Source organism: Phycodurus eques, chromosome 11 (assembly GCF_024500275.1).
Source record: "Phycodurus eques isolate BA_2022a chromosome 11, UOR_Pequ_1.1, whole genome shotgun sequence".
NCBI lineage: Eukaryota > Metazoa > Chordata > Actinopteri > Syngnathiformes > Syngnathidae > Phycodurus > Phycodurus eques.
In genome coordinates, this window is record NC_084535.1 from 18,967,934 (window position 1) to 18,984,695 (window position 16,762).

At 39.9% G+C, this 16,762-nt stretch overlaps 1 protein-coding gene across 9 annotated transcripts in view; it reads left to right on the forward strand.

Moving 5' to 3' along the window:
* Positions 1 to 16,762, forward strand: part of ablim1a (actin binding LIM protein 1a) — a 55,153-nt gene that overhangs the window by 6,837 nt on the left and 31,554 nt on the right. For 5 of the 9 annotated variants that reach the window (XR_009769437.1, XR_009769438.1, XR_009769442.1 and 2 more), the window contains exon 1: positions 2,287 to 2,881. The exons of 2 other annotated variants lie outside the window; for them this stretch is intronic. Coding sequence is in view for 1 of the 7 variants with exons in the window: in XM_061689965.1 (XP_061545949.1) it covers positions 2,647 to 2,881 (235 nt within the window). In the remaining 6 variants the exon portion in view is untranslated. Of the gene's footprint in view, positions 1 to 2,286; positions 2,882 to 9,031; positions 9,268 to 12,840; positions 12,915 to 16,762 lie in introns of those variants that run through there. 2 more of the 9 variants (XR_009769440.1, XR_009769443.1) reach the window with 2 other exon arrangements.

A 16,762-nucleotide genomic window follows, 5' to 3' on the forward strand; every position in this document is an offset into this window, starting at 1 on the left:
GTGTTATTTAAGGAGACAATTATTTTGGAAAGACCATATTTAATTATATCTACTCTGTGTGTGTGTGTGTGTGTGTGTGTGTGTGTGTGTGTGTCAGACAGTATTGAGTGATGTTCAATATATTCTGTTAATGCACTGTATATTATATACTTTCATGAATAAGGATAACTGTCAGTTAGACGGGATTCTACAGGGCAAAACAAAGTTGCTGTTTTTGTTCCCTTCCCAGGTTCATTTTGTCTCATTTGTGTAGTTTGCTCATATTATCCCACATCTTGTCAAGGGACATGTATATGAACATTTTAGCACATAATTAACTAACATTTTTTAGAAAGTTGGAGTGCACTTTGATGTAATACATCTCATAAAAATGAAGACAAAACAAACTAAATCACAAGATTGCACTTTTTGCTGGGAATAACATTCACAGTAGCTGCAAAGCAAAAGCAAAGCAAATTTATTTATATAGCGCATTTCATACACAAGGTAACTCGATGTGCTTTACGTGATTAAAAGCATTTAAAAAAACAGCTTATAAACATTTAAAACGAAGAGAAAAAAATAAAATAAAAATACAATTAAAACAGCGTACAGTGCAAGAAATATCATTCAAAAGTGGAAATGCTCTTGAAAGCATGGGAAAAAAGAAGAGTTTTTAACCTGGACTTAAAAACATGCACACTTGGGGCTGACGTCACTTCTGTTGGCAACTTATTCCATTTGTGTGCAGCATAATAGCTAAATGCCGCTTCACCATGTTTGCTTTGGACTCTGTGCTCCACTATTTGACCTGATTCTGTCGATCTCAGAGCCCTACTGGGTTTATATTCCATTAGCATTTAATTCATATATTCAGGACCTAAACCGTTTAGTGATTTATAGCCCAGTAGCAGAACTTTGAAATCTATTCTAAAGCTGACTGGAAGCCAGTGTAAAGACTTTAGAATTGGAGTAATATGCTCTGACCTCTTTGTTTTCATCAGAACCCAAGCCGCAGCATGCTGAATGAGCTGCAGCTGTTTAATGCTCTTTTTAGGGAGTCCAGTCAGAAGACCATTAGAATATAGTCAAGTCTACTTGAGATAAAAGCATGGATGAGCTTCTCCTTGTCTGCTTGACACACGCAAGCCTTCACTGTTGATATGTTCTTCAGATGGTAGAATGCAGTTTTAGTAATTTATTTGATATGACTGTTGAAAGTCAGGTCGGAATCTATCAGAACACCAAGGTTTCGGACTTGGTCTTTGTTTTTTAAAGAGAGTGATTCCAGGTATTTACTAGCAGCAATCCTCTTTTCTTTACTGCCAAAAACAATTATCTCAGTTTTGTTGTGGTTTAATTGAAGAAAATGTTGGCGCATCCAGATATGTATCTGTTTTAGACAGTGACACAACACCTCAATTGAACTGTAGTCATCTGGAGACACTGCTAGATATAACTGTGTGTCATCTGCATAGCTATGATAGTCAAAATTAAAGTTCTGAAGAATTTGACCCAAAAGTAGCATATACAGGTTGAACAGGAGGGGTCCAAGAACTGACCCTTGAGGGACCCCATAGGTCATTACCATTCGATGAGATTGAACACTTCCAATGGTTACAAAATAACTCCTTTCCTCTAGGTAGGACCTGAACCATTTAAGGACTGTTCCATTTAGTCCTACCCACGTTTCCAACCTGTACAGCAGTATGTTATGATCTAGCGTATCAAAAGACTAAGAACACAAAATATTTCAGTTACTATATATGTGCAAGGTCAAATCTTGCTTTATGCAGTATTTTCAACAGATGAAAATAGAGCCACTGATGTTACTTCCATTTTCGTGCCCATGAGGTTAGAGCTCTCTTTTGAAGGATCATGGTCAAGATTAGATGGGTTTATGCACGTTTCTGACCTTGTCATGAGTCAATCTGTCACGAAAACTCTTGGATTATCATGTCATACCATCTTTATGCAATGCATCCATTTGGTCTTACTTTGCACTAATTCACCAATACTAACTAAAATTGGTCTTCATGCCTCTAAAACAACCTCCTGAAATCAATGCTTTTAATAGTTCTAAAGTGTCCAGTAAACCCAGATAGGGTTTTAATTTCTGGCAGATGTGTGAGAAAGGACGTGTCAAGTGCCAATTCTCCCATAGTACACTGAGCAAACCTGATGTGGAACTACCTAACCCCACCCAGAAGATAATCATAGGCTCAACGTCAGCCATAAGCTGCTTAAGGCTCCAGTCTGGTTGGGCTGAAGACACTCATAAGCTTGTTTACCAGTGTCTCAGTGGACTCTACCTGCAGTAGAGGTTCTTGTGTCCCTGATGTTTGACTTCCCCTGCACAAGGTGGGCTCAGTGGCCAACTTTTTGCTTTTTCTGTAGATGTGAACAGACGAGATCGTAACAGGGGGTTTTCCCAGGAGAAGCCTGCTCATTACCAAACTGGATATCGTTGGATTTTATGATGCACTGTTGTGGATTTGGAGTTCACTCTTGCTTCATATATGGATCTCTTTGAGAGCTACTCTTTCCTCATGTTGAAAGGCAGCTGCCTTTTAGAGGGGGACTGACCCAGACCCCTGGACGCTGGCTGACATCTACCTGGAGTGCTTCACCCGCCTTTGTGGCACGGTGGAGGGGGAGCAAAGCGTCATGCCCACTCTTCCCAATCTTAACAGCCTTGGAAGTCTGTGTAGCTCCAGCCGCAGCCACAATGTAGACCGTGTGCGGGTGAAACGCAAGGGCTCCATCAAGCGCATGTCCATCATTGAGGACGGCCATGTGGCTGAGGTCCTGTACCTCATCCCAAAACAGTACATGGAGCACCTGCCCTACCTCAACCCAAACGACTATTACCTGAGTGAGAGGCTACATGATGTTGCTTCAGGTAGGATAGGGGAACAAATTAAATGTGTGCATCTACCTAAATATTAATGTCACCCTGAAAGTTAGTCATGAGTGCTTTGTAACCACTACATTAATGATATTGAGTTAAAACAATAACCGATACCAGATTTAGTTTATTTCATGTGCATTTGCCTTTACCCTTTATTTGTTCCAGCTTTCTGTCTGTTTATCTTTTCTGCTTTGAATTATGTCTCCATTTAGGTGCCCACAAGTCAATAGTTTGGTTGTTACTCAAAGTTGGCTGCATTTTAATTTGTATCTCACATTGGACCCGTGTGTATGCAGTCTACTATGGACATGTTGCACAATCACAGATCCCCTAGATCCAAAGGTGTTACTGCAAAAGGTGAAATGGCAGTAAGTTAATCACCTGTAGTTACAGTATATAACGTGTGTCCGTAGCACAAGGCCAAACTTGCTGCATTTTGCAAAACAGCAGCACATGACCAAGTGACATGGTAGCTTACATCAGGATTACATGTGGGCATGCGTACAAATCGCGATTTCCAAACCTTACGCACACTCTGACTGCATGCCAAACAAAGTAGTAAAGCCATCATTGCTTGGCCTTTTGGTCTAACATAGACGCTATGTTGTTGATTATCCATCCATTTTCTGTACCGCTTTATCCTCACTAGGGTCGCGGGTGGATAATGTTTTAGTTTCAACACAAACGTGATGAAGGCAAAATGCTAGTAAAGGTCCACAGATGTAAATGTAGGCCTTTCATTTATGCTGGCCTTTCATTTTCTTATACTGGCAGCCGAAATCAAGCAGACAAACATGACTAGTTACAATAACACGGAAAACCTAAAAAAACCTAAATCAAATGACATTTATTACATTCTAGCATATGCACATGGTAAGATTATCTTAACTACACGCTTTCAAGTGTGTCCTGTGCGCAGTCATTGCCAGGTCAGGCTTTTAGGTGGTCCATTGTGACTTATGACTTAAATGTTGGAAAGGATTTAATACTTAATTTGAGATCAACTGTTGCAGGTCAAATCAAAGCCAGCATACAGTTCAGTTAAGGGTCGTCAATTTCACACTTGACAGTCGAGCGGGTCAAGTTTTGAAGATCGGCCCAAGTGATGCGAGCAGGTCAGGAAATGCTCAGATTTCAATGTTGTCTTCATATACGATTCACAGAGAGCAGAATGAGGAACTCACATTCAGAATCCCCAACAGCCACGGGGACAGGAACAGTCAAATGGCAAAAGGCAGAACTCTCGCTGGGTCAAGTTTTAGTGTCCTTCTTGTATCTTTGTCAAATAATCGAACACTGACTGCATCATCAACAAGGCCTTAAATAGGGAGGTGTCTCTGGCTAGTAGCACATTGGCTGACAGATTGGCTGGCTTGTAGAACGTAATTGGCTGACAGATTGGCTGTGTCGTAGAACGCGATTGGCTGACGTGACAGAAGAAATTGCACACTGTGAAACTGATAAACGATTGCTTGCATCAGCAACTGCAATGTGTGGAAGTTATACAAGTCACATTCAGTGTGATTGATGCCCCCTATTAATACATTAGTTGTCTCCTGTTTTACCTCAACAAAATATTCAGGAGGTGACTCATGAAAGTTTACTATCATGCTATATTGACGAGCACACCTGTCAGGCTTGATTGAAATGGGTATGAGGATTGATTGTGAAATGTCTGCATGAGCAGCAGTTGGTTGAGAATTAGCAAGTTTTGAAGAACTCATTGACCATTCAGAAGTCTTGTATAAAGCACCAGAAAGTAGCTTAACAGAATATAACTAGTAAAAGTTAGTCCCCTTGTAGACTATGCCTAGACTATGAGTAAATCTTTTAAAGTCTTTGATACTAAATGTAGCAAAAGTCATTTTCTTACATTAAATGTACTCAATCATTAGAAATAAAAGCAAAAGCGTATGAAAATGAGTGGTTATAGTTCTGATTGTTTTTATCCATTTTCATTATTTTGTTTTATTTATTATTTCATTTCAGTAGTGTAGTTAAATATCTGAATGTTGGCTAATGAGCGAAGTTAGCCAGCACACGTTAGCCCGGCCATCACGTTAACCATATGCCCAAACAAACTCACGATAACCAAAAGAAGACATCTCTAGATTAATAGAAATTAATTTAACCTACCAGGTTGGACGGAGTTTTTAAATGCCAATATTTTTGTTACTTTGGGTAGACATAAGAGACACTGCTTCCTGTAGGAAGAGTCATTCACTCCATTGTACAGAAAGTATTCCTGTAAATACGCATAGATATGTGTAATGTTATCCTCGTTATTACACCATTGTAGCCATTTTCCTCGTCATCAGCTGCTGGAGATTTAAGCAGCAGAGTCAGCACGAGATACTTCCATCTTAATTGCATCAATTTGTATTGTGTCAGTGAAAAATACATTTACAATAGCCCTCACCCATTTACTGAACAGTGTGAAAATTACATATGGCTGTTATAGCCCTCCACTGCCTGATTTAAGAAACACTATAGAATCTCCAATTAAAAACAAGGATACGTATGTAAACGGTTTTCCTTTCCACCTAAAGCACATTCAACAACGATTGCAAAGAAAATTGTGGTTTTATCATGGTAATAAACAATATACAAATGATGTCTGCATGTATTTTACAGTACAAAAAAAAGGTTACACATAACACAAGCAACATTAAAAAGTCAATGAATCTGTAAATACCTGAGAATAACTCTGACAACTTATTACACAGCAATAGCAAATGGCGTGACCTAATACTCTACAACAAACGTGAACGATATCTCTCTGCTAAATCAGCAGAAAAGCAATATACAGAATAATTTGTCTAAAAATAGAAACAATCCGGGTGTAAATGCATCATGTAAAGAAAATACTGCATAAACAGACCAGTACAGTGCTCATACTGTATGTCCAGTGACAAATAAGTACTGACTCGAATGCACGCACAACACTATAGACTAAAACTCCATAACTGCTTGCTCTCAACTTGTCTCACAGCAGAAAAAGAACAGGAGCAAGGTGGGGGAGAGCCATGTGCCAAAAAGGTGATCTGACTGGCCTCTTGATTGACAGCAGCAATACCGAGTAGAAGTTAGCAAACAATCCAGATCCCATCCACATACATCCAGCTCCCTTTTTTAAAAGTCAATATAGATAGGACTGATTTATGCATGATTTATTTTGTAGTAACGAGATGGTTAGGGGAAATGTTTTGAAGTAGTAGTTTACATTTTACTTAGGAAATGGAATGGCGTGAAAGTTGTCAGAAATATAAATGAAGTACAGATACTGTACAGGAAAATTCTACTTAAGTGGAGTAACTATTTGTGCACCGTTACTGTACAAGACTGCCATTAAAGCAACAAAACATGCAGAAGACACATTTGCAAGGTTTTCATGTACATGCAGATTTTATTGTTGGTTATTTATTAATGACAAAAGCACTTAAAATCACTAAAGAGGGGTAGACTGTAGAATTCTACAGAGGTTCGCAGTATACAGGATAGGCAAGTCTTCTCCCGTGCGCTCTTTAATTGGATTCTGAAGGCCCACTAAATATATTAATTGAAAGCTCATGCTCGAGGTCAGTACCGTTCTGACCTTTGACTTAAAATGACCCTTTGTGCCCTCTCATACAGAGCGTAGCGTGCTGGAAGCAATGAGATAAGGAATGTAAGTCATCATTTAGAACCGTCACAGCCTTCGTTGGTAATCTTCACTTAGATACAATTGACACAAATGTAACATTTACAAATAATTTTCCATTTTCAATGTTGATTAACAAGTTATTTAGTTGTATCACCGGCTTTGGTTTTGCCATTGCATGCAAACAAATGTTTTACTCTGTTTTCATCTGTCTGACCTGTCTTTATCTGCATTCATGTGAAGAGGCTTCAAGAAATTATATTTTATGTATATTACTGTATAAGCAAACATACATAGTTTCACAAAAATAGTAAGTAATTTTTTGGTCTAAATTATTGCAATTTTCTGATGTAGTAATTATCACTTTTGCACATTTATTGGGGAATCTGATACACATTACATTTACACTCATCAGAGTACACACAAAATGCACTGATAATGACCAATGTAGAGGGGAAAAAAATATTTGCTTGGCAGAATAACATTTGGCTAGAAGACAAAATATAATGGATAGTATCCATGTTTCCACCAAGTTTAATGGAATTCTACCATGTAGTTTGTGTCCTCCTGCTAACAAAACATTGGCGAATATAAAGTATTTCTTAATAGTAAAGTAGATAATCTCTTCACATATAAAAAAACATGCACATGCGTTGTCAGTCCGGGACAACACAGGACTTAGATGCAGAGATCACTAGTGAGAGCAGGTTTTATTGTATATACAGGTGACCTCTTGACAGACTGACAAAACAATCGGCTACAAACTTAAGATGTATGGAAGGAGAACCTGGCTCTTCGAGGAGAGTGCTCTATACTCACAGAGAACAAAGTAACAAAAACTCTCCAGGAGGAGGAAAGGGTAATTAAATAACGTCCCTGTAAAGTTTAGCACACAGAAAATCACTCCAGAGGGAGGAAAAACAAAAGCTATGAAATATCAATGACAAAATCACTCCTAAGGAGGAAAACAAATGGCTGTGAACAAAGGCTAAGGAGCAAATTAAGATATGTAAATTACAAAAACACTCGTCTCAAGGATCAAAAGGTATACTTGCAGCAATGGCTGTGACAAAGGACATAGACTTAAAGACAGGCTAGGGTGAATCGAAGTGTGTGAGAAATTAGTCGAACAGTTTAAGGACAATGCTCCTCAACGTACAATTGCAAGGAATTTAGGGATTTCATCACCTACGGTCCATAATGTCATCAAAAGGTTCAGAGAATCTGGAGAAATCACTGCATGTAAGCAGCAAGGCCAAAAACCAACACGGAATGCACGTGACCTTCGATCCCTCAGGCGGCACTGCATCAAAAACCGACATCAATGTGTAAAGGATATCACCGCATGGGCTCAGGAACACTTCAGAAAACCAATGTCAGTAAATACAGTTCGGCGCTACATCCGTAAGTGTAACTTGAAACTCTACTATGCAAAGCAAAAGCCATTTATCAACAACACCCAGAAACGCCGCCGGCTTCTCTGGGCCCGAGCTCATCTAAGATGGACTGATGCAAAGTGGAAAAATGTTCTGTGGTCCGAAGAGTCCACATTTCAAATTGTTTTTGGAAATTGTTGACGTCGTGTCCTCCGGGCCAAACAGGAAAATAACCATCCGGACTGTTATGGACACAAAGTTCAAAAGCCAGCATCTGTGATGGTATGGGCCGGTGTTAGTGCCAATGGCATGGGTAACTTACACATCTGTGAAGGCTCCATTAATGCCGAAAGGTACATACAGGTTTTGGAGAAACATATGCTGCCATCCAAGCAATGTCTTTTTCATGGACGCCCTTGCTTATTTCAGCAAGGCAATGCCAAACCACATTCTACATGTGTTACAACAGCGTGGCTTCATAGTAAAAGAGTGCGGGTACTAGACTGGCCTGCCTGCAGTCCAGACCTGTCTCCCATTGAAAATGTGTGGTGCATTATGAAGCGTAAAATACGACAACGGAGAGCCCGGACTGTTGAACAGCTGAAGCTGTACATCAAGCAAGAATGGGAAAGAATTCCACCTACAAAGCTTCAACAATTAGTGTCCTCAGTTCCCAAACGTTTATTGAATGTTGTTAAAAGAAAAGGTGATGTAACACAGTGGTAAATATGACCCTGTCCCAGCTTTTTTGGAACGTGTTGCAGCCATAAAATTCCAAGTTAATGATTATTTGCTAAAAACAATTAAATTTATCAGTTTGAATATTAAATATCTTGTCATTGTAGTGTATTCAATTAAATATAGGTTGAACGTGATTTGCAAATCATTATATTCTGTTTTTATTTATGTTTAACACAACGTCCCAACTTCATTGGAATTTTGTTTATATTATCTTGAAATGTCAAATGGACTGAGGTTATAGGTTATATGTATTTAAGTAATCTGCTTTGGGATTTGGGGTTACGGGTTTAGTTCACACAGAGGCAGCAGCCACCAGACTGCTGCAGTGAGGAGGTGGCTGACACGACAGAGGGACAGAGTGAGGCAGTGTAGGGAGGAGAATTGGGCAGAGAAGGAGGAGGAGAAGAGGGATGTAGCAGCAAAGCAGGCAGTTGGAGGCAAACCCCTCACTCTAGCGGTGTTTTCGGAAGGAGAGCATAGCACCTGCACCTCCCCCCTTTCTCTCTGTGGTGTCTCGACTTTAAAAGGATCCAGCAGCTTCTGTGTCATTGCTGAAGGATACTTAGAAGCTTCTCCATTGCAGATTTATCGGATTCCAATGGTCATGGTCAAAGAAAAAGGTATTGTGTTATTGTTGGTGTGTGGATGAATGTAAACCAGTGTGAACCAATGTCTTTTACATTTTATTTGAGTGACTGAAATAAATAGTGTCGGATCTGCCTATTTTTAGGTTAGGTGTATGATTCTGAGGGATATTGACATGGTTTGTGCGTGTGGGTGCTGGTTACAACTTCGAAGAAACGTGCCCTCTCTCAAGACTTGAACATGCGATGCCTCTCCTAGTACTAGCACATGATGCTTGGGCTGGAATTAGCTTAGTTTGACTGTGTCAGGCTTTATGTAAATGTGTGTTGGAAGAAAGCATCTGGCATGTTATGAGGGAGCATAACACCATATGGTGAATAATGTGCATGTAGTGTTTGATTAAATGAGATGCCTTTTTGCATTCAATGCAGCTAAAGGTAGAAAATGTAAAAAATGGAACACTTATATAGGGAAGCACACTGCGCAGAGCTCTCTCTCTTTGCCTCTCCCTCCAATGTTCTGTCTGCAGCCGTTGCCATGGTGACCAACCAAAAGGTACACTCCATTGTTGTCAGCTGTGGTAGTAGTGCAGTAGTGTCCTGTTAAAAGAAGAAGGTGCTTGTTCCCACCTACAAACAAGGTTATCATGTCATTTTAGATACATGAGGGTCAAGGTGCATGTTCCCAATCTATTTGCAGGGATTTGTGGTTTGATGTTATTGTTTGTCAGATCTCTGCTTCAACACGGATTCAGATTTTTTTTTAAACTCACTGTAGTCAGAAAAAAATTATCAGCAGTTCTGTGGCACAAAATAAATAAGTACTCTTATTTTTGTTGTTGTTAAAAACATGACAATAGCAAATTGTACATGGTAGATCTATTAATATCAACATAAATTATCTGATTTAATGGAAAGATGATGTACACTATGCCACATTTCAAAGCAAACTCAACTGATTAGTATTAACCATGAAGATAATTCGTCATCATTAGACAACATTGCCAGGAGATATCATAATTTAATTTCCTTTATTATTCTTAAATTGAGCTTCTAGCCTGTGCAGACAGTTTTGTTTGCTGTGTGTGTGTGTGATGTGATATTTAAGTTTTTTTTCGTTTGTTTTTTTCAGAAAAAAATATTTTCCCTAACTAAAAAATAGTGTTTACTTATTTCTTAAACCATGCGTGTGTAGGTTTGTTTGTTCATCTGACGGCGCTCTACTGGCAAGAGGCTACGTCCAGCCCTGGAATTATTCTCTTGATGTGGACTCAATTGGCCGCAAAATAATTGCCTTCGCCACCAAGACCCATGCTGGCAGAACACCCAAAAGCTCTGGGAGCCATATGTTCATTCAACACAATGCCTCTGTAGGTTTTCCACGGACTTGAACCGCTACTTCCCCAGTGGATTCTTGGGATCTGTCAAAAGAAGGATTCTTGTCTAGTTTCGTCATCCACAATCAGAGGCCTTTTTCTTTATGGATGTTCATTGGTGGTTTTTTTTGTTTTTGTTTTTTTTAGCATGCATAAAGAACGTGACCAAAGATTTCAAGAAACTCATCAGGCGTAGGTCTTCTGTGGCCAGGTGGGCTCCGACCTCAGCATAACTGCCTAACTGAATTACACTCTATGCTGTAAAAGATGAATCACAATCTAGAGATTGCAGCGTGAGCATTTTCTGACTGTGTGCAGGTGGTTGTCCTTTTTCCAGTGCAAAGCAAAGCCTCTAAATAGCTAGTAATTCATCAACGCCATGTGAAATTTGAATCATGGAATCCTTCTTACCCACATATGTGTGCATTTGTATTACTATTAGTTTGTTTCTACTACATGTATTACATACAATAAGAATACTGCCTTATGCATTAATTATTGCCATCTACTGTACAGAAGCAGCACCATGAAGAGACACAAGTTCCCAGAATTCCCTCTACTGATGAGATAAAGATTTCTACACAATTTTAACTAATATAATGTAATTACATTAGTTACAACTTATATTTTAATATTGCCAGTTTCAATACTCTGATACCAGAGCTCACCCTTTTCCCCAACATGTAGGCAACATCTCACACACACACACACACTGTCCAATACACACAGTGTTTGTGCAGCTGGCACACTGGACCAGAATATAAAGATGAGATAAGTGGTCAGCCAGGAAGCAAAAGTCATTGACCTAAAGTACACAAGTTAAAACAACAAGAAAGACACGAGAATATCATACATTGTGCGAGCCAACAAACATCCTCTTTGTCTGCCGTCATTGGTCTTATTGTAACAGGAAATAAGACCGTGGAATGTGGAGACATAATGGACTGTGATTCTGGGTCCAAAAGCTTTTATCATTTCCACATATACAAGCGTAGTGGTTTTGTGGTTCATCAACCAACCATTGTCTCATTACAGATGGGGCCAGTGAACTGGAAGTCCATCTAAGTGTCTATCTGCAAATTGTTTGGTACTCGCTGCACAACAAATGCTTTGCATCATGGTAAATCATTATTCCAAACCCAGGTCCCTGGGGAGTAGTTCGGGGGGTCTGGTGGAGTCTGATACGGTCACCCCCACATTTTACGCATGTGTTTGAAGTGCTTTGTTTGGGGTGCTGGTAGCGGGGCAGAGAGGAGGGCTGGCATACATATTCATGGCAGTGAGGGTTAAGAGCTTCTTGTTATGGCTCTGTGATAAAGAGCTCTGCACACCCTCCCCCATAGACACACATCTACATCTGACCATGCATTGGCAATGAATGGTGTCATTATAGGGCCTCACAGACCTATAAATATGAGGCGAGTATTAGAAGTAACCACAACTGTGGGAAGAATATCTTATGAACAGATACTGTATGTATACTGTAGAACTTATATTGACCAACCCCTGATTGATTACCTCCTGTTTAAATACTATGTATATAGTTTATTATTTTAATTTGAAATTTCACGTACACTGCAAATTTGATATGCACATCTAATTTTTAGTGCAAACAGTTGACACTTTGGATTGTGTTACCCATTGAGTTAATATTTAAAACACATTTTTTTCAATATTTGAATACCTTTCTTTTATTTAGCAAACACAGACATTGCTTTCACAGTTGGGAACATGAAAAAATATACTTGTTTACAATGTTATATTTTGAGTAAAGGATATTTTTAAATAACAGCCAACTTTATGGTTCAGAGACATGGAGAATGACGAAAGAAATATGTTGCAAAAGATCCAGACATTCATTAACAGCTGTCTGAGGTGCATCTTCCGAATCAGGTGGCCGGACAAAATCAGAAACAAGGAACTGTGGCAGAGAGGGAGCCAGCAGAGATTCAGATCCGGAGATGGAAGTGGGGATGGATTGGCCACACCTTACATAAATCAGCAGATGCCATCATACGCCAGGCCATGACATGGAACCCCCAGGGAAAGCGGAAGAGAGGAAGGCCCAAAAACAGCTGGAGGCGGGACACCGAGGCAGAGCTGAAGAGACACGGTATCAATGGAAGAAAGGGGGAGAGGATAGGCCTAAGCCGAGCTGGATGGAGAAAAGTTGTCGATGCTCTATGCTCCTCTGGGAGTTGATGGACAAATGAGAGAGAGAGAGAGAACTTAATTTCACTTCTCATGTGAAAATACAGGAGGAGGAAAATGACGCTGACTCGTCTTTCTCGAGCTGGAGACGTGCAGGTGCGAAGGCGGCGCTTAATTAATTAACTGTCTGCAGAGTTAACCTAACACTGTGTGTCTAACTCTGTGAATTAACCCCTACTCTGGGCACTATTTAACTCCCAAAATGTTAGAATTAAACTGTGGGAGTTAAAGTCTACTCCCAGAAATGTCATCACTGAAATTTTAACACTCCAATCTTTGCTGTGTACTGTAGTTCATTTGTAATGTATGTATTCTTTTGTAGCACGTGGTTGTTTAACAAAACATGTACACCGAGATCGTCTAAACTGAGTAATGTAATGAATGCCCACATACTCAACTCCAAGTAGTGACTGCACTAACCTTGCTACTAACCCTACTTGGAATCTTTGCTTTTTTTTATTATTATTTTGACTTAGGTATTTATTACTTCTGTGGTAATATTTACTGGTCTGTGTAAAAACAGTATAAAGACTACAGTCTATTGGTTCTAAGGAAGAGTCCTGCAATAGCTATCTATTCCAATGATACAAACTCAAGCTAGAAATTCTGACCCCCTCCTCCACCACTATATACTTATACGAAAGACATACTTATACGAAAGACATTCCTTTCGTATGGCTGAATACCCCATCTCATATTTGTTTAACTTCCTGCTGATGCACAGTGCAGGTTGGAGACTTTCTATTCCCCCTTGCTGCAAGGAAATCCAATATTCCCATCTCAGGCCATCCAAAGCCAAGGTATTGGCTGGAGAGCACACTAGTCAGTACGAACTTGACCGTTGAGTCTCTGGAATTTGTATCCTCCGGAATGTTGCTGGCATTGATGTGTCCAGAAAGGGATCTGAAAACATCATCACCCGTAAGAGAGTTCTGGCTATGCCCCAGTTCTATAATGACCTAGCTGTAACCCTTGAGTATGGCTATGATTATACCTACTGGGATTTTCTAATCCCCCTTTGTCTGCTGCAAGCCATGTTTCATATTTTTATTTTTAGAATATGCGATGCACTTTGGACACCCACGTTTTTAGGGGTGCACATTTAGTGCTCACTCAAATTAGATGGTGGAGGTCTGCGCATTATACAAGCACTGTATGTGCACACTACTCAGTTCCCTTCAAGTTATGACATTTTTTTGAGAGGGAAAAGGTTTTGGTTGGTTCGCAATAAATGTATAAGAACATCTGAGACCACTTTTTTATTTGGTGGGGAAAATCTAAGGTGTCACACAGAATGGATTTTTAAAATAAGGTCAAGGGCTAGCTAGCCACTGCAGTGGTTGAGCATAACAGTGACATCTGGGTCCCTATTGTGTTGGATGCAACCTCTTTGTTTGGTGTTCTTACCAACATTTGCACACTCCTTTGGGGATGTTGTCTATCTCTGCTGGAGAGACTGTATAACTTAGAGTAGCAAAGGCAATAAGCAAATGAATATTTTATCAGCGCTTCCCTCGCTTGTCTGATTTCCCTTTTCCCTGGTGTATTTCCAACCTGCTACTATGATTTTACATTCGGATGAGTTTAAAGGTGTAAATTAAGGCACTATCACTGCCAATATTGTCATTTACCAAGAAGATATGAGCACGTGTTGCACGAGAATCAGCACTCAGGGGACTGAAGGCTTTCCTCATTTTCCCTCAGACTGTCATCCTTTTGTTATTGTCGACACAGCGATGCTCTGCTTTTATGAGTGATGGGTGGAAGGGCTTTAGGAGTGAGGAGAGAAACCCCGCCTCTAATGCCTCTTCTCCATGCTTCAGGACGCTCTGATGGTTTTTGCTTTCTCAGCACCATGGTCGTGCATGTGTGTTCATTGTGTGTTTAGGCTCATGTCAGTCACGTTATCCCTCTGTGAAGAAGCAGGACAAATCACAAAGTCAGCACAGTCAGCACTTCTAACCAAGTTTCGGGAATGTGTGGGCAAATATGAATATTTTTTCTGTGGTACTGTATATTTGAGTATGAGTTGCTCTGGACTGAGTTTGCTACATTTACCCATAGATCATTTTACACTTGAAACGTTGTGAGTCCTAGGATGCACATGTCTGGAAACAATGAGCCCCCGCCCTGCAACAATGAGCCCCAGCAATTTACCATCACGGAGTACAGATACATGTAATCCTACACTATATGACGGGTGTTGCTTTGTGGTCCCGCTATATTGCAGATTTTTATTTCTGCAATGTGTACAATATTTTTTCTGTTATCCATTGCTCTTGCTCTCTCAATATATTGTTTCAGCCTGCCATGAGACAAAATATTTTAGGGCGATATATTTTCCCAAAAGCTATCACGATAAACGATAGTATCGTTAATGTTTTTTTTTTTTTCATGCCACTGATATAATGATATGATAGAACATAATAATTCAAGTACGTCCTTTCTAAGAGCAATTAACTTTCACTTCTAAAGAACATTGCACACTGGCATAGTAATGTAAAACATCCATCCATCCATTTTCTTTACTGCTTATCCTCACTAGGGTCGTGGGCTGCTGGCGCCTATCCTAGCTATCTTCGGGCGGGAGGCGGGGTACACCCTGAACCGGTCGCCAGCCAATCGCAGGGCACACAGAAACAAACAACCATTCACACTCACTTTCACTCACCGTGCCGGCTAATGTAGAATATTAAATAAAAAAATATTTTTAGATAAATAAAATATAAATAAATCAGACTCAGCCTCTGTTCACAAAAATTGTACTTAAGCAAATGTCAACCATTTGGCACATGGGTATAGAGCCATTAACCAACTAAAGAGGCCCAAGAAATGTCTTGAAGCCTGCCAAATTTGAATGAATGAAAAGAAAACACCATGCATGTAGTTGAAAGCATTTGGGCTTTGTCACTCTTTTTATATCAGATGCCATATAATTTCTGCTGCCACTTGGCTTTTTAAAACGATATTTTTTTCCCCCAATAAGCTTTTACCTGGTTAAATAAACGATAAATAAAATCTAAAATAAGGCCCACCCTCGAGCTGATGGACAGTGGTGTGAGACCTTTACCTGTCAATCAAATGACACTGAAAATTAGTTGGCTGAAGTCAACTACTGGCTGAATATTGATGTGTGTCGCTGTGGTTATGGTTTATAAACAGTTAATGTTCTCCTGTGTGTTATGTGGGGAACACGCAAAACTCCGAGCGCTGGCGTTTTAATGATGTTGTCGCGGTCGAGTGAGTTTTTTAGCGCCAGCCCTTAGCTTGCTAGCTCGTTAGCTCGCAGGCTAGCAAATGCGATAAACAGTTAACTTTCCCTTTGTCCCTGTTGTGTGCATCTACAGAGGAAACGCCGTTCTGCCAGCAGCTTGCTGTGTCGTGAACGGCACAGCAGGTGTTAGCACAACAATGAAAATTTATCAAGTCCAGAAAAAACTGCTCTGTCCATTGTATTTATCGAACAATAACCCGCCCTACTCTGCGTCCGATTGGCCAGCACCAAGACAGGATTTGTACTTTTGATTCGCTGAGTGTGGAAGCTCTTCTCACACACACACACCACGCATCTAAAGGCACAAAATGAATACGTTTCATGCGTCCCCGCTAATTTTTGTGCGTCTCAGATGTGGGATGCACATCAAACGAGATCCCTGTTTACCATATTTCTATTTATTTATAGTGTTATATATCATACATTCTTGTAAAACTGCTATCATGAAAACACCTACAGATTGCAACAGAGGAATGGTTCAATATACATTTATTTTAGTTGCTGCTGCAAGTTAAATGAGATATTACTAATTGAGTTTGTGTCAAAATGCGTACATTTCCCAATCTGCTTTTAGTTGAAGCCCTTTTTGTGTTTTAAAATTTTAATAACGTGGTGTAGCGTGCCTGTCTAAGCTTTATTTTGTCACAGAGTCTCTCTCCGCCTCTTCGTT